Source organism: Peromyscus leucopus, chromosome 12, assembly GCF_004664715.2.
Source record: "Peromyscus leucopus breed LL Stock chromosome 12, UCI_PerLeu_2.1, whole genome shotgun sequence".
NCBI classification, from domain to species: domain Eukaryota; kingdom Metazoa; phylum Chordata; class Mammalia; order Rodentia; family Cricetidae; genus Peromyscus; species Peromyscus leucopus.
In genome coordinates, this window is record NC_051073.1 from 22,354,583 (window position 1) to 22,372,491 (window position 17,909).

Below are 17,909 nucleotides of genomic sequence, written 5' to 3' on the forward strand. Positions count from 1 at the left end.
TTAGAATTAAAAAGGATTTCATGAAGCAGTTCTTGGAAATTCAGAATTTGATACTCAAAAAATTGCCTAGTTTTCTTACATATGTTTCTATGGTGAATGCAGAGATAGAATTTTGCAAATATTACTAGCTAAATTCCAAGTGTTTGAAGACCTGCCGTACAGTTTGTCATGGTGAGCGATTTTTCAGTTACATATCCACATATTAATTATTCCAGAATGTACATCAACATCTCTTGGATTATACTTCAAACTACACGTGACTTTTCTAATGATCCTTTAAGGAATATTTGGACCAGGCATCTGTCATACTGTGGATACAATCTGTTTTCTTTGGCAACTTATTATTAATGTAAAATGAGAGTCCATATTGGTCTTTGCTCATGTAGGCAGCTCACATGAATAACATGAGGCTAGAAGTGAACAATGATAAGCAATTGCTGACTTCCAAGACTTTGAACATCTGAGCACACATATCTGGTGTAAATGTGTATTGTATTCACAGGAGTTTCTGTTGAAGTAAAGTCAAGATTGGAATAGTTAAAATAGGATAATGTTTTCAACTGACAATCATATAAAACTTGTCTTGGCTTTTCCTAACCACTGCACATTTTCCATTCATAGCCACTGAAGAGCAAGGAGATGAATCTGTGCCTCTGTCCTTAAGACCAGATGTTTTAAGTAAGTCACAGTTAGATGACTGCCCAAGGGACTCTGGCTGTTATATCTCATCAGGAAACTCGGATAATGGCAAAGAGGACCTAGAGTCAGAAAATCTGCCTGACATGGTACAGAAGATTGCCATCACAGAACCCAGTGACTGAACACACATTCACATCTCCTTATCTACAGAGGAATTCCATTTGAACTCTTCATCTGCTACAAGATCAAACGGAAATGTTTCAAATGCACCCCAAAGCGCAAATTGTTTTAATATGAATGATTGCACATACAAATTTATATCTAAATTCCCAGTGTGTGTAAAATGTATATTTATTAAATACTATGTGTTATAGTTCATCTACCTATATTAGAAAAATGATATAATGCAAGATACCATGCCTATGCATGGTATATGCTGTACTTACCTTTATTTCATAACTGTTAAAAATATAACCATGAAAACTGTGTATTTATATATATTATTGAATATATTATAGAAGACATTTCAGTTGAACTGATTTCTACAGACAGCATATACACTCTTTTTTTTTTAATTGCTGGAAAACATAGTCTGAGATTAGATACTTTGTTCTGATCAAAGGTGGAGTTTTACTAACGATATTCTGTTTATTTCTTCATTCTGTTATCTAATATGCAGATGGAGTTAACAATACACTTTCTGCTTTGATTTAGTGAAAATAATTGTAGAGGTATTTTATTTTTATATGTAAATATTTTTAATTTTTCTCAACCATAATAATAAAATATACCATGTACATATTGTATTTACAAGGCTAAAGTTACTTAAGGTATTTTAATATTATATTTTAGAGATAGTTTCTGTTAGAACATGTTGTATAGTCAGTCCTCAGCTAAGAAACTATGGATTCTGAAAGCACCTTCTAATCCCAGATCCATGTTACTGAACTCGTGAATACTCCAGATTTCAGCTTGACATGCTCAAACACTTCATTTTCACTGTAAAATTGTCTCTCCTATTTTCTTTCTACCCCATCATTTTTTTAAACCAGAGCTAGTTACTGAAATGGAAAGTTATTTTATACTTTGATCTGCTTTTCTCTTCCTCAGACAAATTCACAAATGTGGATCCTACCTCTTGAAATTCTTGTAATATTTATAACATCTCATCCATTCCCAGGACTGCTGTCACATTTTGGACTCTTGTGTGGAATGTTGTAATGTCTTTCCAATAGATATCCCATCTTCAAATCCATCCCCACATAGTCTCTAGAAAAATATTCACGACTCAAATAAAATCATTCTCCTTGCTTAAAACATTTGATGGCTTCTCATTAACTTGAGTATAACATGTAAACACATGAAAGTTCTTTGCAGAGGACTTTGAACCCACCTTATGAGTCTTCTCTCTGACCTCACTTTGCAGTGCATAACCTACTTATAGTCTTCCAAATCCTCTCTTCCCTCCATGACTCTCCGTGTATGGTTTCAGTATATGTTTTCAGTGCCTTTCCTGATCCTTTTTTTATTCAGCCAAATCCTCCCTCTATTCTGACCTCAAACTACAACAAAAGAGTGACTTGCTGTGCTACAATTTTGTGAGCCCCTTCTGTGCTTTATTCTTTGTATGTTCAAGCCCCCCCCCCCCTTATACATAGTTGGTTACAGAAATCCTCTATTTCTTTACCTGATAGCTGACTTTACACAAGACTGATCTCCTCCTGATAGATTTATTTGCCCAGGCTTTTAACTACCCAGGGTGTAGTAAAATCTGGCTGATGAGGAACACTTAGGAAACAGTTGCTAGAGTTTATTGAGTTTGGTGATTATTTCCAATGTACAACTTTAACTGTACCTTTCCAGTTAAGTCACTCTTACCAACCTACAGGTGAATGTCTCCAATTATCAAAAAGTTTTTGAAGACAATGTGGAGTTGGACAAATGGCTCAATGTTTAAGAGCACTTGCTCCTCAATCATGAGATCTGCAGATTAGATCCCAGCAACCAAGTGAGTGGCTCACAAACATTTGTAAGGGCTCCAAGAGATCTGATACACTATTCTGGCCCCCATGGACAATCTCACACATGTGTGCTCATATAGTTATACACACACACACACACACACACACACACACACACACACACACACACACCCTGAAATAAGATGCCTGGATGGTTGGCTTGAGTGTTTAGAGCATAGACTGCTCTTTCAGAGAAACTGAGTTTAATTCCCAGCACCAGTACCCAGTAGTGCACAAGCACCTGAGACTTAAGATCCAGAGGGATCCAGCTCCTCTAGCTTCTGCATGTAACTTCATCCCTACGAACATTCCTCAACCCAGACATGCACAAACACAGCATTCAAATAATCAAAACAAATCTTACAAAATAAGAAATAAAAGGTAATAGAGAACGGCCAGGCAAGATAAAATGTTATTCTGAATGCTGAGGACAGCACAGTAGTTTTAGTCTTGTTAACAGATCTAATCTCACCAGCAGTGTCATAGCAGGTGTGACGCACACCGTTGCGTTGATTTCCTCCTCAGTAAAGTATGCTTTTCCTGACTATGGTTACCACTCTTAGTAGATTAGTCTAGAAACTGGTTTGGGACACAGCACAGAGACTGACCTCAGCTTTTCTCTTGAACTATACTAACCCCACTCTCAGTTTGTTCAAGAGAGTGTAACATTTTTATGGTGATGCAAGGAAACTCTAGATTGGAAAAAAAAAAACTGTGAAACCAACTATTAATAAAACAGTGCCAATCTCCTACTGAGTTAAACTCTTTCACAATTTCTATTCCTTGAAAACGAAACTTTCATATCAGTTGAGGATTTAAGGTCATCCTTTTGGGAGTAGCCTTTAAGGAGACAATAGCAAAGAAAAGTCTGGGCTCTTACAAAAGGGAGAAGAGAGAAGTAGAAAAACAAGAAGCAAAAGTAGCCAGGAGAAAGGACTGAACATGGAGAGCTGTCCTGATGAGGACATTTCCACAGAAACATGTCCCTATCCAAGATGCTGCTGCATTTCTTTAATACTAAGTTCCTGGATTTAGAGCATCCGTCTGCTCAATGCAAAGGAGGTCAAACACCTATTAATCTCACCTATCAATCCCCCTGTTGATCATATGTGGATCACTGAAAGGAAAGAAGCAGAAAAGCAAGGGATCACCAAAAGTTGGTGGGCTAAGGGAACTGTAGCTTCTGCTTTGTTTCTAGAAGGAAGTTTGAGTCTGAGTTCTTTAAAAGCAGATAAGGAGATAGAAAGCCACGAAGCTAATATTTACAGGACATTCTTATTGGCTCTGTAGGTTTAAACCTGGCAAGATGCCCAATCACATGCATTATTTAGACTTGGTCAATAAAGGTCTTTTGGACCAAACAATGTGCACTAGGAAGACAGCAGAATCCACCTGTTGGAACTAATTGTGTACAGGTAGTTTTATACAGTTGTAAAACCTTTCTTGTGTGCAGGGATTACCTAATCCCAGAGGTTTCCTATATTTGTAGTTTTAGCTATGACAGTCAATAACGTTAGAAAAATTTCAGCTCCACCAAATTTTCTAATATAAAACAATCTTCAATACATGGAATTGAATCCTGTACACTGTAAATGTAAGGCAAGAACTAATCACTCACTTCTATCCTTTATTATTATTATTATTATTATTATTATTATTATTATTATTACTGTTGTTGTTTTTCAAGACAGGGTTTCTCTGTGTAGCTTTGGTGCCTGTCCCGGATTTCACTCTGTAGACCAGGCTGGCCTTGAAATCACAGAGATCCGCCTCTGCCTCCCCAGTGCTGGGATTAAAGGCATGTGCCACCACCGCACAGCTGTTTATTTATTTATAAGGTACACTAAATTGTCCAGAGTGGCTTTAATTTTTTTGATCCGCCTGCCTCAGCCTCCTGAGTAGCTGGAATTACAGTCCTGCACTGTGGGAGACCACTTTCAGGTTCCTAGTGGCTTTACCCAGCATGTCTGCATAGAGAATATGATTGGACCCAGGGCCTGAGACCATCTGAGATGGTCTGCACTTGGCTGTACTGGGGGGAGGTCTTTTGCTCCACCTCTCGGCATTCCTTTATATACTCTGGGGCAGAGACAGTCGGGGCCCCTTGGAATAGGTTCTAGGCACTCTCGAGGCTATCTTGTGTATTTTATCTTTATCCTCTGCCCCCGGTCTATATTCTTCTAACTAATATTTCCTGTTGCTCCTACTCAAGAGCACTCTGGGGAAACGTGGGGCTGATGGGTAGCCCCTCCATACTGCATCATCAAATCCAGTTTAGTTTTTTGTTTGTTTGGTTTGTTTGGTTTGGTTTTTTGATAAATACAAAATTCAGAACACTTTAGTTCTGGTTTTCCATTTATTCTATAACTGATATTTATAAGTCTGAATATTATCTTCAAATGAAAATGTTATTCGCAGCTTTTGGGTTTTTTTTAATCATATTGCCAAGGGGGGTAGCTTAAAAAATTTTTAAAGAAAATGATCAGTAGCTGACTATTTGGTTTCAGACTAGTTTCATTTCACTGAGTTTATAGCCACATGTCTTGCAACTTCCTGAGTGTGGCAAAATTGATGACATTTAACATTGAGAAATTTCCGCTGTAAGCATAAGTTCTGAGAAAAATTATATGTAGAAACTTTGAGCTATCCCCTCGGCTTACACACATGTACTGCCCCATACTGCCACCAAAAAACTTCATAACTAATTAGCATTAAGGTTTCCAATACTCTTGATAACGTGAGAAACCCTGCTAAATTTATGAGAAGGCTCATAGATAAGTGATTATAATCTAAGCAGAGGGTAAAAATAATTGCAGTTTCTAACTCTGAAGAGGTGTTTTAGCAGGAGGAATCAAAGAGAATTCCCTCTGACTTTGTTCTGCTTTCAGTTTACACCTGCATTCCTCTGAGGACTTTCTATGCATGCAGACCTACAGACTAACGGTTATGGGATTGAACCATCTGCTTTTGAGAAACATGGGACTCTAGTCAGGCATTTATCACCAAAAAGTGATGCTTTTTCATCTAAAAATGATATAAATCACAGTATATTTATATGAGGCCCTTGACACAGTACATGTAGTGTTTGTATAAAAGTCACTATGGTTTTTATATCCACAACTTCATTTTCCCCCTACCTAGCGTAGCTATAAGATGGAAGCAGTACTCATTCTATGATCACCCAGGTATGTACTTAGAGTATCTTGAAAGTCTTCAAACATAAATGGCCTGGGGTCTGCAGAAAAACTGTGCTGGCAATGAGGGAGGGTCAGCTGGTCAGTGAGTTTTTTCCTGGCACATCATTTTTTTGTTTGCACCTGATCAGTTCAGAGAGAGACTATACTGCACTTAGCCGTAGCTCTATACTCTCAATACATGGCATGAGTAATCATTTTAGTAATGAATTATTAAACATATAAATGATTGTTTGATGAGTGGAAAAATTAAAATTAGGATTGCCATTGCCATGGACCTTGGTTTCTCATAAATTACAGAGCCTCAGCTGCCTGGGCTACAGGCAACAGAGAAGCCCTTAGAAGACATCCTAGATGTACATATTAACATAAACACAAAGCTTATACACATCTAGGGAGAAGATTGTCATGGGAAATCAAAGTGCTACCAGGTTACATATACCAGGTATATGTGCTTTCCACTGTTCCCCTTCTGCATCTGCATCATGAAAACCCCTCACATTTCCATTTCCAACACTTAGTTTTGGTTTGTACTATGTTTAAAAAATTTAAAAACCATAAGAGAAAAATGAAAAAAAAAATGGCTTTAGTATATTCAGTGATGTCTTTTGACCTTCTGGGATCCCAAGCAAGCCTAAGTGCAAAATACTGTTTTCTCATAGGGCAGGAGTGGACTTGTGATGCACAGGCTAAGAGGATCATTTTCTCTTTCAGTTTTTGGGCACCAGGCCAACAAAATGGGCAGGAACCATGCCATTTGCAGAGGAAAATGGGGTGAAAAGCACTTCTGGCATACTTTGTCCATATAAATTATACTTGTTTGCAATTCATCAACTCGATCTCTCTTTTATATCCATATGTAATGTAAATGATCATCTTTCTCTGAAGCTCAGTAATGATGCACAACTCAAAATGTGATAGAATCAGCTAAAAGAAAGCAGATGGGAGGTTTTTTCCCTGTATGCATATTCATAAAAATACAGAGAACTCAACAAAAGGAGATACATAAGAGCTCGTACCCAGAGGCTACAGGGACTTACATAGAGCGCTAACTTGTTTTTCTGCAACTGTTTATTCTTCAAACCTTTACTCATGTCTTCCCGAAACAGTCACTGAAAATGCCCTGGGAAAAAATCTGCTTCTCTCTACACAAACAAACATATCCCCCTTTGAATTTTTATTGTACCTTAGAATCCAAGATTCAGGAAGTAATATTTAAGAACTTTACTAGAGACTATAATTAGAAGCCAAAGTGAAATCTTAATGGTTGCTCCAGCAATACAAACTACAGACATTTTGGTCACACTATTATGCCTGACAAAATAACTGATAGAAAATAACAGTGAACTGTCTGGCTCATGCTTGTCTATGTTTTTAAATAGGTATGATTAATTAAAGATAAAGGAAGTTCATTAAGTGCACTGAGGAAGCAGAAACACTGCTTGAAACTTTGCTAAGATAAAAACAAAATAGCCATAAAAGAAACCTGGAGGAATATAGACTGTGGTTTAAACAAAAAGGGTTAAACAAAGGAAAACCATTCAAAAAGTAGCTGTGAGTTTTGGTGCCGTAACCAGGGAAGTGACATTCATACCAATGCAGATGCTTCTCTATCCATTTTACTTCATCCAGGGCTCTGAATCTCAACATGGATGCCCAGAAAACCTAAAGAAATACGTTCTAGAATATCAAACACTGGCAGGTTTCTGAACATGGGGTGCCTCATGTAAAGAAGCTCCATTATCTACTCAGAGCTCATCTTTGTGGCCTCCGTCCTGGGTCTGTTCACTTGCGGTACCTCCTGGGCTCAGTGAATGGGTGGCTCCCGTAGGGGACTGGTGGGACAGACGGGAATGTGGACCCAATAGTATCAGTTCTACCCATAACGTTACCTTGTGCTAGCTGTTCTCCTTAATAAACAGTCACTTGTGAGTTTTTGCCAGGAATCTTTACACAGGACTCTTTTTAGATTCTAATAATGTCTCCTTTCCCTCACCTCTTAAGGTTTTCTTTCACACACTTTCTGCTAGGCTTTTGGGTTTTTGCTTTAGGTTTTTTGTTTTTTTTTTGTTTGTTTGTTTTTCTTTTTGTATTTTTTTGTTATTCTACTCTCAACTCTGCTTATATAATTAGTTTCCTTATCAACGAGATCCCTTAAATGATCCTTATTTGATTGTGCCATCTGTTTTCTGTAGGGAGTTAGAGTGCTACATTCATCTTTATCCCTCATGACTGCCAGTTACTTGGGTCACTCATGAATCCAATGAGCAATGCTCTGTGCCTCTTCTATAACTACATTTAAATGGTCTCAGGTCATTTACTTCTATTTCACTCCCAGCCTCCATCTCTTTTGACAGTCAAGGAACTCCAGTAACAAATAGGAGAAAGATAAAACTTTTCCACTCATACCACCAAAACCAAGGTCCTGTACATTTTCAACACCTTATCTGTTTCAGAGGCCCACATCTGTAATTCTTTTTGCAAGAAGCCAAGAAACTAGGGCAACTGGCAGGATATAAGATATCATCACAAAGCTGCTCAGGCAAATCTAGAAGAAACACCCTCTTAGTAATAACCACACCCACAGTTCCTTGATATGAAATATGGGGTCATTTCTATTAGAACAATAGAGATCTACCAACATTAATATTCACCCACCAACTATGCACTAAAACAGAATGATGCAAGTGCATACTTTAGCTGATTATTACTGAATCAGAAATATCTGACATTAATAACATTTTTAGAGTTTATATAAAATTGATATCAGATGCAAACTAGGATTATATTAGCAGCTTTTTGTATCTAAAATGCTTTAATTCAAAGTTATATTGTTATACAGTATCACTCACTAACATTGGTTTCTCACATACAAAAACCTCAGGACTTTAAATTTTGAAGGAATTTATTTCAAAATATGGATGCCCAGATAATTTGCATGATTAATGAAAATACATTTTGAATATTAAGCATTTAAGATGTTAGCATTTAGTAGGCTTTCTGACAGAAGTTAAAAGACTATTAGAATGACTGATGAATTGTTACAGTACATTAGCCCTCTGAACATGAAAGAGCTAGAGGACATTTATGTGATTTTGAGTATTCTTGTTTTGCCTTATCCTACCCTCTCCTAACTGAACTGTCCTTTTCTGTGACTTTGGTTGTTTTAAATTATTATGCAGAGATTTTTGCTATTTTGAGTAAATTACAAATTCCATAGAAAATCATAAACGTAAGGGCAAAGATAGAAACTGTATTAAACAGGATGTTGTACACAATATCTGTCATAGTAGGAGATTAATTAAAAATATACCGAAGGAAGAGTTATTCTCTTTCATGATTAGAATAGTCTTACTCAGCAAATATAAAATAAAATAAAGTGAAATTGAAGATTCCTCCTTGATCAGCAGCAAGGTTCCTAGCAGTTTAGCTGTTTCTATCTAGAGAAGGGTAAGAAAACATTCTTTCTACTTATTAAGAATTGTGTTTCCAAATGATACTTACTGAAATCATTCTAGAACTTTTTGTCTTTGATTGATACAGAGCTTATCATAGCCTAGTTGGTCATTTTTCCATCCTTTTTATATACTTGTAGATGAAATACACCAAAACGAATCTACCAGGAGGTGTTTCTATCCCATATGAGTAACAAGTAAATACAATTGCAAATATAGGGCCACAGGGAGACCAAAATAGAGTCTCAAGGTGGGAACAATCAACTACATACTAACTTTGCTCTGGGCTAGACAATTAACATTTGTGTCGGTCAGTGTCAGTGTGATGACTGGATCCTAGCAGATACGAAAGTCAACTACTTCAGCAGAATTTCCTTCATGGTGTTGCTAAGTGTATAATTCTCCAGCACAAATTATCCTCTGTCAGTGACCATGAGGAAAAAAATGTACTATTGTATATCATCTAGTATCTCCCTTTTTGGTCAATAATGAAGAGTGGATGGAGCAAATGTAGTAGACTGAAATATTGCTCCAAAGAGCAAAGACATTAAATCAAGGAATCCTGCTTGTACTACTTTTCGTGAGTAAAGAGTCCCTGGAAATGTATTTAAGGATCTTGAGAAAAGAATATCAGGCTTGATTGTATGGATCCCTAAATACAATCATAATTGTCAGTATAAGAAGAAGAGGAAGAGGTCTGAGGAGATGATAGAGCCAGCATGAGGACCTGAATTCAGATACCCATAACCTACATAAAAGGCCAGCATGGCCCACATGTGTAACCCTAGCACTCAGGGCTGAAGATGGTGAATCCAGGAAGCTCACTAAGGAGCAATAGAAAAAAGTCACCAGACATGGACCTCTAGTGTACACACACACACACACACACACACACACACACACACACACACACACACACACTGGTACAGACATTAGCAGTAGAAGAAAAACCTAACGTATTACAATAGAAACATTTCTTACTCCTTAATTTTATGTGCAAATATTTTGGAAACTCACAGACAAAATCTTATTCAAGGTCATAGTAGATAATGTTGAACAACCTCCAATTCTGGATAACAGAAGTAAAGAATTAAAGTAGTTTTTCTCATAGTTTCAAAAGCAACCACTTGTAAAATAAAGGTTGCTTAATTAAAATCTATCCAACTGAAACGCCATTTATCTGAAACAAATGTTTGTGCTACTGATATCAACCAAGTCTACACATGAGTAGCTAACAATAAACAATGGAATGAAGCCCAGTGACTAGCAATTAAAACAAATTGCTCTTAATAAAGTTTGCCCTGAAAAATACACATTTGCACATGGGCAAATACACACATGCTTCTGAGTACATATGTCCACACACAAAACTTCTCTACTAAACTATAAAGGGTGGATGTACATGATATGCATCTGAATATTCTATCCTGCACTTATTCCTGAGGCATTAGTTTTTGTCCTTGATGAAACATGCAAGTCAGAAAGTGGGGTGTATACAATGAAAGATACTCAGAATATTTAGACTCCTGCCCAGTGCAAAAGAAAACGCATGGTGTCTTTGATTCAGAATTGTTAAGCATTTTAAGACAGAATAGTAGAGATTTAAACCAAATGTTAGCCTTTGTAAGAACACAGCCTTGAGTCAATAAAACAAGTTATAAGACCTAAAATATGGCTGCTTTCTAGCATTCCTTACAAAGGATTCCAAATGGAGTTTTCTCAAGAACTGTATCAGTACATGAGGAAAATAGAAATAACATGCCTAAGAGGCTGGGCTCATGTATCCTGTACACAGGCTTATATTAACTATAATGGCATTCTTTGGTACCCATTAAAATTGTTATGATCAAAGTTTTTCACGCTTGCTTGCTTTTGCTTTCCCTGTTCTAGAGAGCCTCACTCATGTAAGTTATGAGGCAGAGAAAATGATCTGTGTTCACCAAAGTGTGTTTATTAGGCTTTGGGGCATACTTCAGCTCTCTTCCAGTCACTTGAGTCCATGTGATGAGTTCTGGCCAAAGGCCGTGGCTGGACCATAAAAATCTCTTCTGAGACTCCTCTCCCCAGCTCTTACAGTTCTCCTTACTCTTTCATGGACTCCTTATACCCCTTCACCTATACAGCTAGACAAGGAGCATGGAGCTTGCTAAGGATGAACCCACTATGGCTAGACAAGGAGCACAGAGCTTGCTCAGGAAGGAACCTGCTATGACTAGACAAGGAGCATGGAGCTTGCTCAGGAAGGAACCTGAAACCTGGGCCATTTTCCGAGGAGAGTCATTTGTGAATGATATGGATCCAGGCCACAGTGCCATATAAAACTAGACTAATTTCTTCAGCATGATGAAAGATGATACAGCCCCTGGGAGTATCAAGTTTGTTCAATAACCCTGACACCTATAACCCTTGGGTTACCTTTCCAAAAAATGTTAAAGTTGCCTTTTCAGTGGATGATTAAACAATAGTCAAGATTTATGTTCTCATAATGGAATCAATCACAATCATTTTTAAATGTATACACTTATTTTGTATGTAATTCTAGAGGATTCTGAAACATTGTTAAAACTTCAAAGTCACTTATCAAGGTTAATATGACCAATAGCAGAAATGATACATTGCCAAATATCCCTTCAAATCTTATATATCACCACCTTTCTGTTTATAAGAGTCACAGACTGCAAAAAATTCAAACTACCTAAGGATACATTTGATAAAAGCCCTGGGGTCTGGATGACTCTAAGTATCTGGGGACACTGATCTTAAGAAGCCCAGAGCTTGGTATTATCCAGAGGTACAAGGGAAGATGGCCAGAGTGCACAGGATAATGGCCAGTGTTCTTTTCCCTTTGGCTTCAGAATGTCAGCATTTATGGGAAAAAGTCGATCAAGTACTTACTGGATCTGCTTAATCAAGCATAATTGTCACCATGTGACTGGCAGTTATTGGAAGCTCCTATGTGATACGGTGCCAGAGTCAGTATGCAAAGAGCTACCTAAATTATAGACAGCAAAAGTCGAAAGAGCTTTCCCTCCGCGTACAAGTCAGCATTACATAAGGAAAGAGCACGGCTATTGAAATGGGAGCGGTTTGCTCCGAGGCTTAATTTTCCCATGTACTTATTTCAAGTGCTTAAGCACCTAAGATCTACCTTCTTCAGAGGTAAAAGTCATGTTAATGTCTACGTGATGTTTATATTGAGCTTGTACAAGGAAGGCACCTAAGGAGGATTTTCTTCTGCCAAGTTCATTATTTACATGGTGTCATTAGCACTAATAACAATGCTTATAAGAATTAAGAATGAAGAGGTGTTTACATCAGGTGACTTCGAGTTTATTCCCACATCCTTCCCCCTCTCTAAAACTTAGGAATTCTCTTGCCCTGACTTTTTCCAAGGTACACTCACAGTCAAAGGTACCCTCGTACTCCATTTCTTTGCACAGCAAACAAATATACATATGTTACAATGTTTCAATCATCTACTTCTAAATTGTAGGAAATAATAACTCATTAAACATTTATGAAAGACTGAACTTTCACACCAAGACGTTTAATGAGAGAAATTACTTCCTCATTTTGAATATTAAATGTTAATATAGGCACCCAGATATATTTAGATTTTCTGGAGTGTTCTTAGGCTCCATGTCTTTGTGTTTCACTTACTATGCTTTAAAAGGTCTGGAGTAGTTTTCTTCTGAATGAAGACTTCAAATTCTTCAAACCTGATTGAAGATATAAATTTAAGATTTGTTTATAATACATCTTTGAGATAAGATTCAGACATCATGAATGTGACTATTAATATAGTTCTACTCTTTCTCAGTAAGCTCAAAGTTGCTTCATGCTTTAATGTACATTGTCATCTTTATAATTAATTTATTTAGTAAGTTTGCTATTTTAGACAGGTTAGGGTATTTAGCAGTATTAAAATATCCTACACTTACAAAAGATTCAATACTTAACTCTGGAAATGCCTAAAGGAACAAAATGTATTCTTAAAAATTATTTCTGGGCCAGCAAGAGGCTCAGTGGGGAAAAGCCATTATTGATGAGCCTACCTAGATCCTGGGAACCCATATGGCAGAAAGCAAGGATTGACCCTGCAAATTTCTTCTCACCTCCACACTCGCACATCAGCACACACACACACACACACACACACACACACACACACACAGAGAGAGAGAGAGAGAGAGAGAGAGAGAGAGAGAGAGAGAGAGAGAGAGAGAGAGAGAGAGAACTGGTTAATTTATTGTCTTTGTCTACGGATTATGGTGTTGAGGAGGTGTGTACAGCAGAGTGTACAGCAGAGCACAACTTTGTGGAGTCTTTTATCTCCTTCCACCTAAGTGTGGGTGTTCTAGATTTTAACTCATGGCACTAGGCTTTCCCAGCAAGTGCTTTATCTGCTGAGTCACCTTAGCAGGCCAACAAAGTGTATCACTTGACGTAAGGAAAATATACACAATTGTAGATGTTATTGTGAGCTTTTCAGGGTGTAAAATGTTGACTGCCCTGCCTATAAAATTCCAGCAAATATTAGTTGACATTTTCTAGACACAGAAAGTCCATTAGACACTTGACTTAATGAAACATAAGCAACATGGTCATCACTATCAACAAGCTCCTAACCTAGTTGCAGATATAAGTGTGATATCAATGACTGTAATGGTAACACAACATGAACAAAGACGTATAACAGAGCCAACTCAACAAAACAAGGGAAAAGTGTGGTGTTTTGAGGAGACAGAAAGACCTATCAACTGCCATAGCTAGATATTTACCTTCTAAGCCATGGCATTATGGCTCTTAATACACAACTTGCTTACATTTTCTTTTTGTAATCACATAATCTTAAAAGAAAAAGCACCATACAAACACTTACTGTAAAAGTATAGTAAGTTGTGAGGTCACAACTACTTGGCTATATGGGATATAATTTATGAGAGCAATTGTCAATTTGAAATAAATTGTCAATAATTACTACAGAATGAGTTTAAGTTCAGGACAGTAAACAAAATGCTATATTCACTCCATTTTGATTGAGTTGTGAGTACTGCTTACATTCTGGGGATTGAAAGATCTTTTGCCAGTGTCAGTATTTTCAGAAGCTTATTTCTACCTTTTAAAAAGTGAAACACAGTTTACTAAGTGATTAGCTGTGGGGTCAGCTGTCACATATTGGGCCCTGAGGATGTTCAGCGATTTAGAGTCACAAAATAGCCCCACACTGTCCTACTTGCTAACAAAGAAATCAGAATTCAATATATAATACAGTAACATATACAATATGAATATATAAATATGAATATGTCTAAAGGCTAAGTGATCCTTTAGACACAAGAATCTCTACAGTTATAATGGTACCCAAACCAAAAAGAACCATTTCCATTCTAACCCTGTGAAGAGAAACATGAGAAAGAAACTCATATTTAAACTTTTTACTTCCAATTTACAAAATTTTCATTATTTGTAATAATACCACAGGTAAAATCCTGGGAGAAAAGAATTTCCATATATTGATAGCATGTCTTAAATAACTATCTTATGGTATTATATACAGAGTACAGTTTGCATGGTGTTGGTTAACTCACCAACAGGAGAGTTGTGCCATGTCCTAGTGATAGATGTCTGAAACAGAATGAAGGTAGTCAAGTTCAATGTCACTTCCTCATAGGAAAGGTTTGAGCCTAGAGGAATGAAGCGATTTGTCTATGGCCATGTCTATTCACAAGCAAGAAGAATTCAGATTTGCATGGAGATACGGCATCAAGCTGGAGCTATTTCATACTATGCTGTCTAATCATATACAGGACAGAGTGTTGAGAAAAGTTAGATATTTAGCAAACTTCTCCTGCTTGAAGTTAGGCATTATTCAAAAATAATGAGACTAATAACTTCTTTCATTTTTGTAATCTTCTTAAATATATTTTTCAAGAAGAAAAATTTCCTAAGGTGAGACAAAAAGAAAAACCACTAAAGTGAGATAAAAGGGATGATAGGAGAGTTTATTCAGGAAAGTGCTAACCACAAAAGCCAGACCTGACTTCTACCCCCAGACCCAAGTTTCAAAGGTCAGGCATGGTTGCACTGACCTATAATTTCAGTGTTGGAGGTGGGGAGTCACACTAGGGAGTGACACCTAGGGCTCACTGGCAGACAGCCTTACCTACTAGACTAATTCCAGGTCCTACTGAGATACCTTATCTGACAAAAAACAAAAACAGGTAGCTTGTGCCTGAGGAATTATACCTTCTGACTACACACACACACAACACACACACACACACACACACACACACACACACACCACAACAGTCTGAATGTCAATGATCTTAAGTAACAGAATAAAAAATATCATTATTATATGCTTGACTTTTAGAATCACTGAGTGTGCTACCCATCCTTAGAATAAGCAAATTTACTATTCCAAATCTTTTCACAGCTTTCTATGAAATATGGGATCTATGCCAACAAACTTAAAGGAAAGCAAAGCTTTCTGTAAGGTGTCTTGAGGAATCTCTGTCAGGGCCTTGTGAAACAGCACTTTTATGAGAACAGAGAAACTGAATTAGTATAATTGGCAAACCGTTATTTTTTATTTCTTTATTTTATTTTTATTCTTTTGCAAATAAAAACTAGTTAGTTGAAAAGAAGTTACCAAGAAGATTTCATTTTACATGATTCATTTTGGTTAGGCTTCTGGAGTCTCAAATTTAAGATCCACACTTACCCTAGGACTCATCATTGCCTGATGATAATTACAAAGGTATGGTAATAGAGGGTCTTAAATCAAACCTGCACGGTAGATCTGCTATCCCTGCAAGAACCATCTCCCTGCAAGCTGGCAGCGAACAATGTGCTTGCCTTTCAATTGGCAAAGCAGTCTCCTTGGCTAGTATAGCAACCAGAGCTGCCTTAAATCTTCCTGAGCTACGCCCTGTTAGAGTAATTTGGTTAATTGAAAACGTCTGTCTGTGAAGAAATCTTCCATGGTGTCAGCATCATTTGCAGGTTGCTAAGGAAGAGCTCCAGGGCAGTAGCACTGCCTGGCTGCCTGCAAACCCCCAACTGATCAACAGCACCAGCCAAAGTAATAGTAGACACGTAGACGAGGGGCCATCCAATAGCAGGCCAGCTCCCCTCTCTTGCCAAATAGTATATATGAACAAATCAGCTTTGGGAGAACGGAATGCCTTCCATACAGCTGCCAGTATAGATAGGGAATTCAAGCATGCCTTGAACAGTTCACTCAAGAAGTAGAGTGGAATTAGAATATTCCAAAAGAAAATTGACTGACCATTTCTAATTTAAAGAATAAATCTATGTTACAGGCCACCTGATAAGGACAAAAGAAGGAAAGAGAATACTAATAGGTATACTTTTATAATCAAAATGGGGGTACCAACTGGGATACCATTCTACAGGTTGTATAGGAAGCAGACTTTAATAGAAGTACAATGAATGAAATGTTGTTCCTCAATTTTATTTCCTCATAATTTCATTTCATTTTAAATGACAGTTGGCTGCGTGTGGTGGCACGTGCCTGAAATCTTAGCACTAAAGAGGCTAAGACAAGACAAGAGGATAGTGAGGCCAAGGTTAGTCCAGGCTACATAGCAAGAGAGTGCCCCAATAAATTGTTAAATAAAACATTTTAAGGTGAAACTGAATTGGAGATAAATACATTGATCCATTTATGTGATGCAAGAACTGAGAGGCTGAGACAGGTGGATTGCAGGATTGAAGTCAACTTGCTACTCCATGGATTCCAGGCTAGTTGCAGTTAAACAGCAAGACACATGCTCAAATAATTTCAACAGCAATGACAATTCTCTGTTTTGTTTTTCCTGGGCATTTAAAACAGTAACCCACAAGTGGAGCATGAGGACAGGTTTGAAATTCCTGCATGAAACGTGGTAAGGGGTTAAATCACACTGTCCATTCTGCCAAAACACATCAGAAAATTCAACACATACTAAAAAAAAAAAAACAAGAAAGACAGTGTTTTATCTTGGTGGCAAAGAGAACTCCAGCTCTGGGAAGGTGAATTCCGTGTTTCCCATTCTTCATGTCTGGGCCAGCTCAGAAAGCAGCTCCATTCCTGCTCTCCTGGTTCCCTTAGCTGATCATTTAATCCTGGTCCTCTTATACTCTGTTTTCCATCCACCTGCATCCTATGGCAATTCTGCTCCTTTACTTCTTCTTCGGACATGCTAGGGTATCAGGTCCACCCTTCTTCCATTTGGAGCGTACTATTCCAGTCTCCCCATTCACCCTCCACCAGCAGATTTCTGAAGAACAACATCAGCTCAGGAGCTCTGAAAACAGTTCCATTCTTCAACATCTGGCACTGTGCCAGATGTGCCTCTTCTCAGTGTCTGTTTTGAAAGGATTTAATCTTTACTGAGGATTCTCTCATATGTCATGGAAATGAGCCCATTTATTAGAAATGCCTCTCCAGTTAGGTGGAGATGTCTTCTGAAGTGTACTTGTGTGTTGATTCCTTGAGATTTTAAATGCCTTTTCTTATTCTGTATATGAAACTATCATATACAGAGTGGCTTAACGCAAGCAATGTCTAAATAGATCTCAGCCCACAA

The 17,909-nt window shown here is 37.6% G+C and overlaps 1 protein-coding gene across 2 annotated transcripts in view; it reads left to right on the forward strand.

The window, feature by feature from the left end:
* The window catches only part of Samsn1 (SAM domain, SH3 domain and nuclear localization signals 1), an 85,014-nt gene extending 83,056 nt beyond the window's left edge, over positions 1 to 1,958 (forward strand). For both annotated transcript variants that reach the window (XM_028874776.2, XM_028874775.2), the window contains exon 8: positions 622 to 1,958. In XM_028874776.2, coding sequence (XP_028730609.2) covers positions 622 to 821 — 200 coding nt within the window. In that variant the 3' untranslated portion in view covers positions 822 to 1,958. The remainder of the gene's footprint in view (positions 1 to 621) is intronic.
* The last annotated feature ends 15,951 nt before the right edge of the window (positions 1,959 to 17,909 follow it).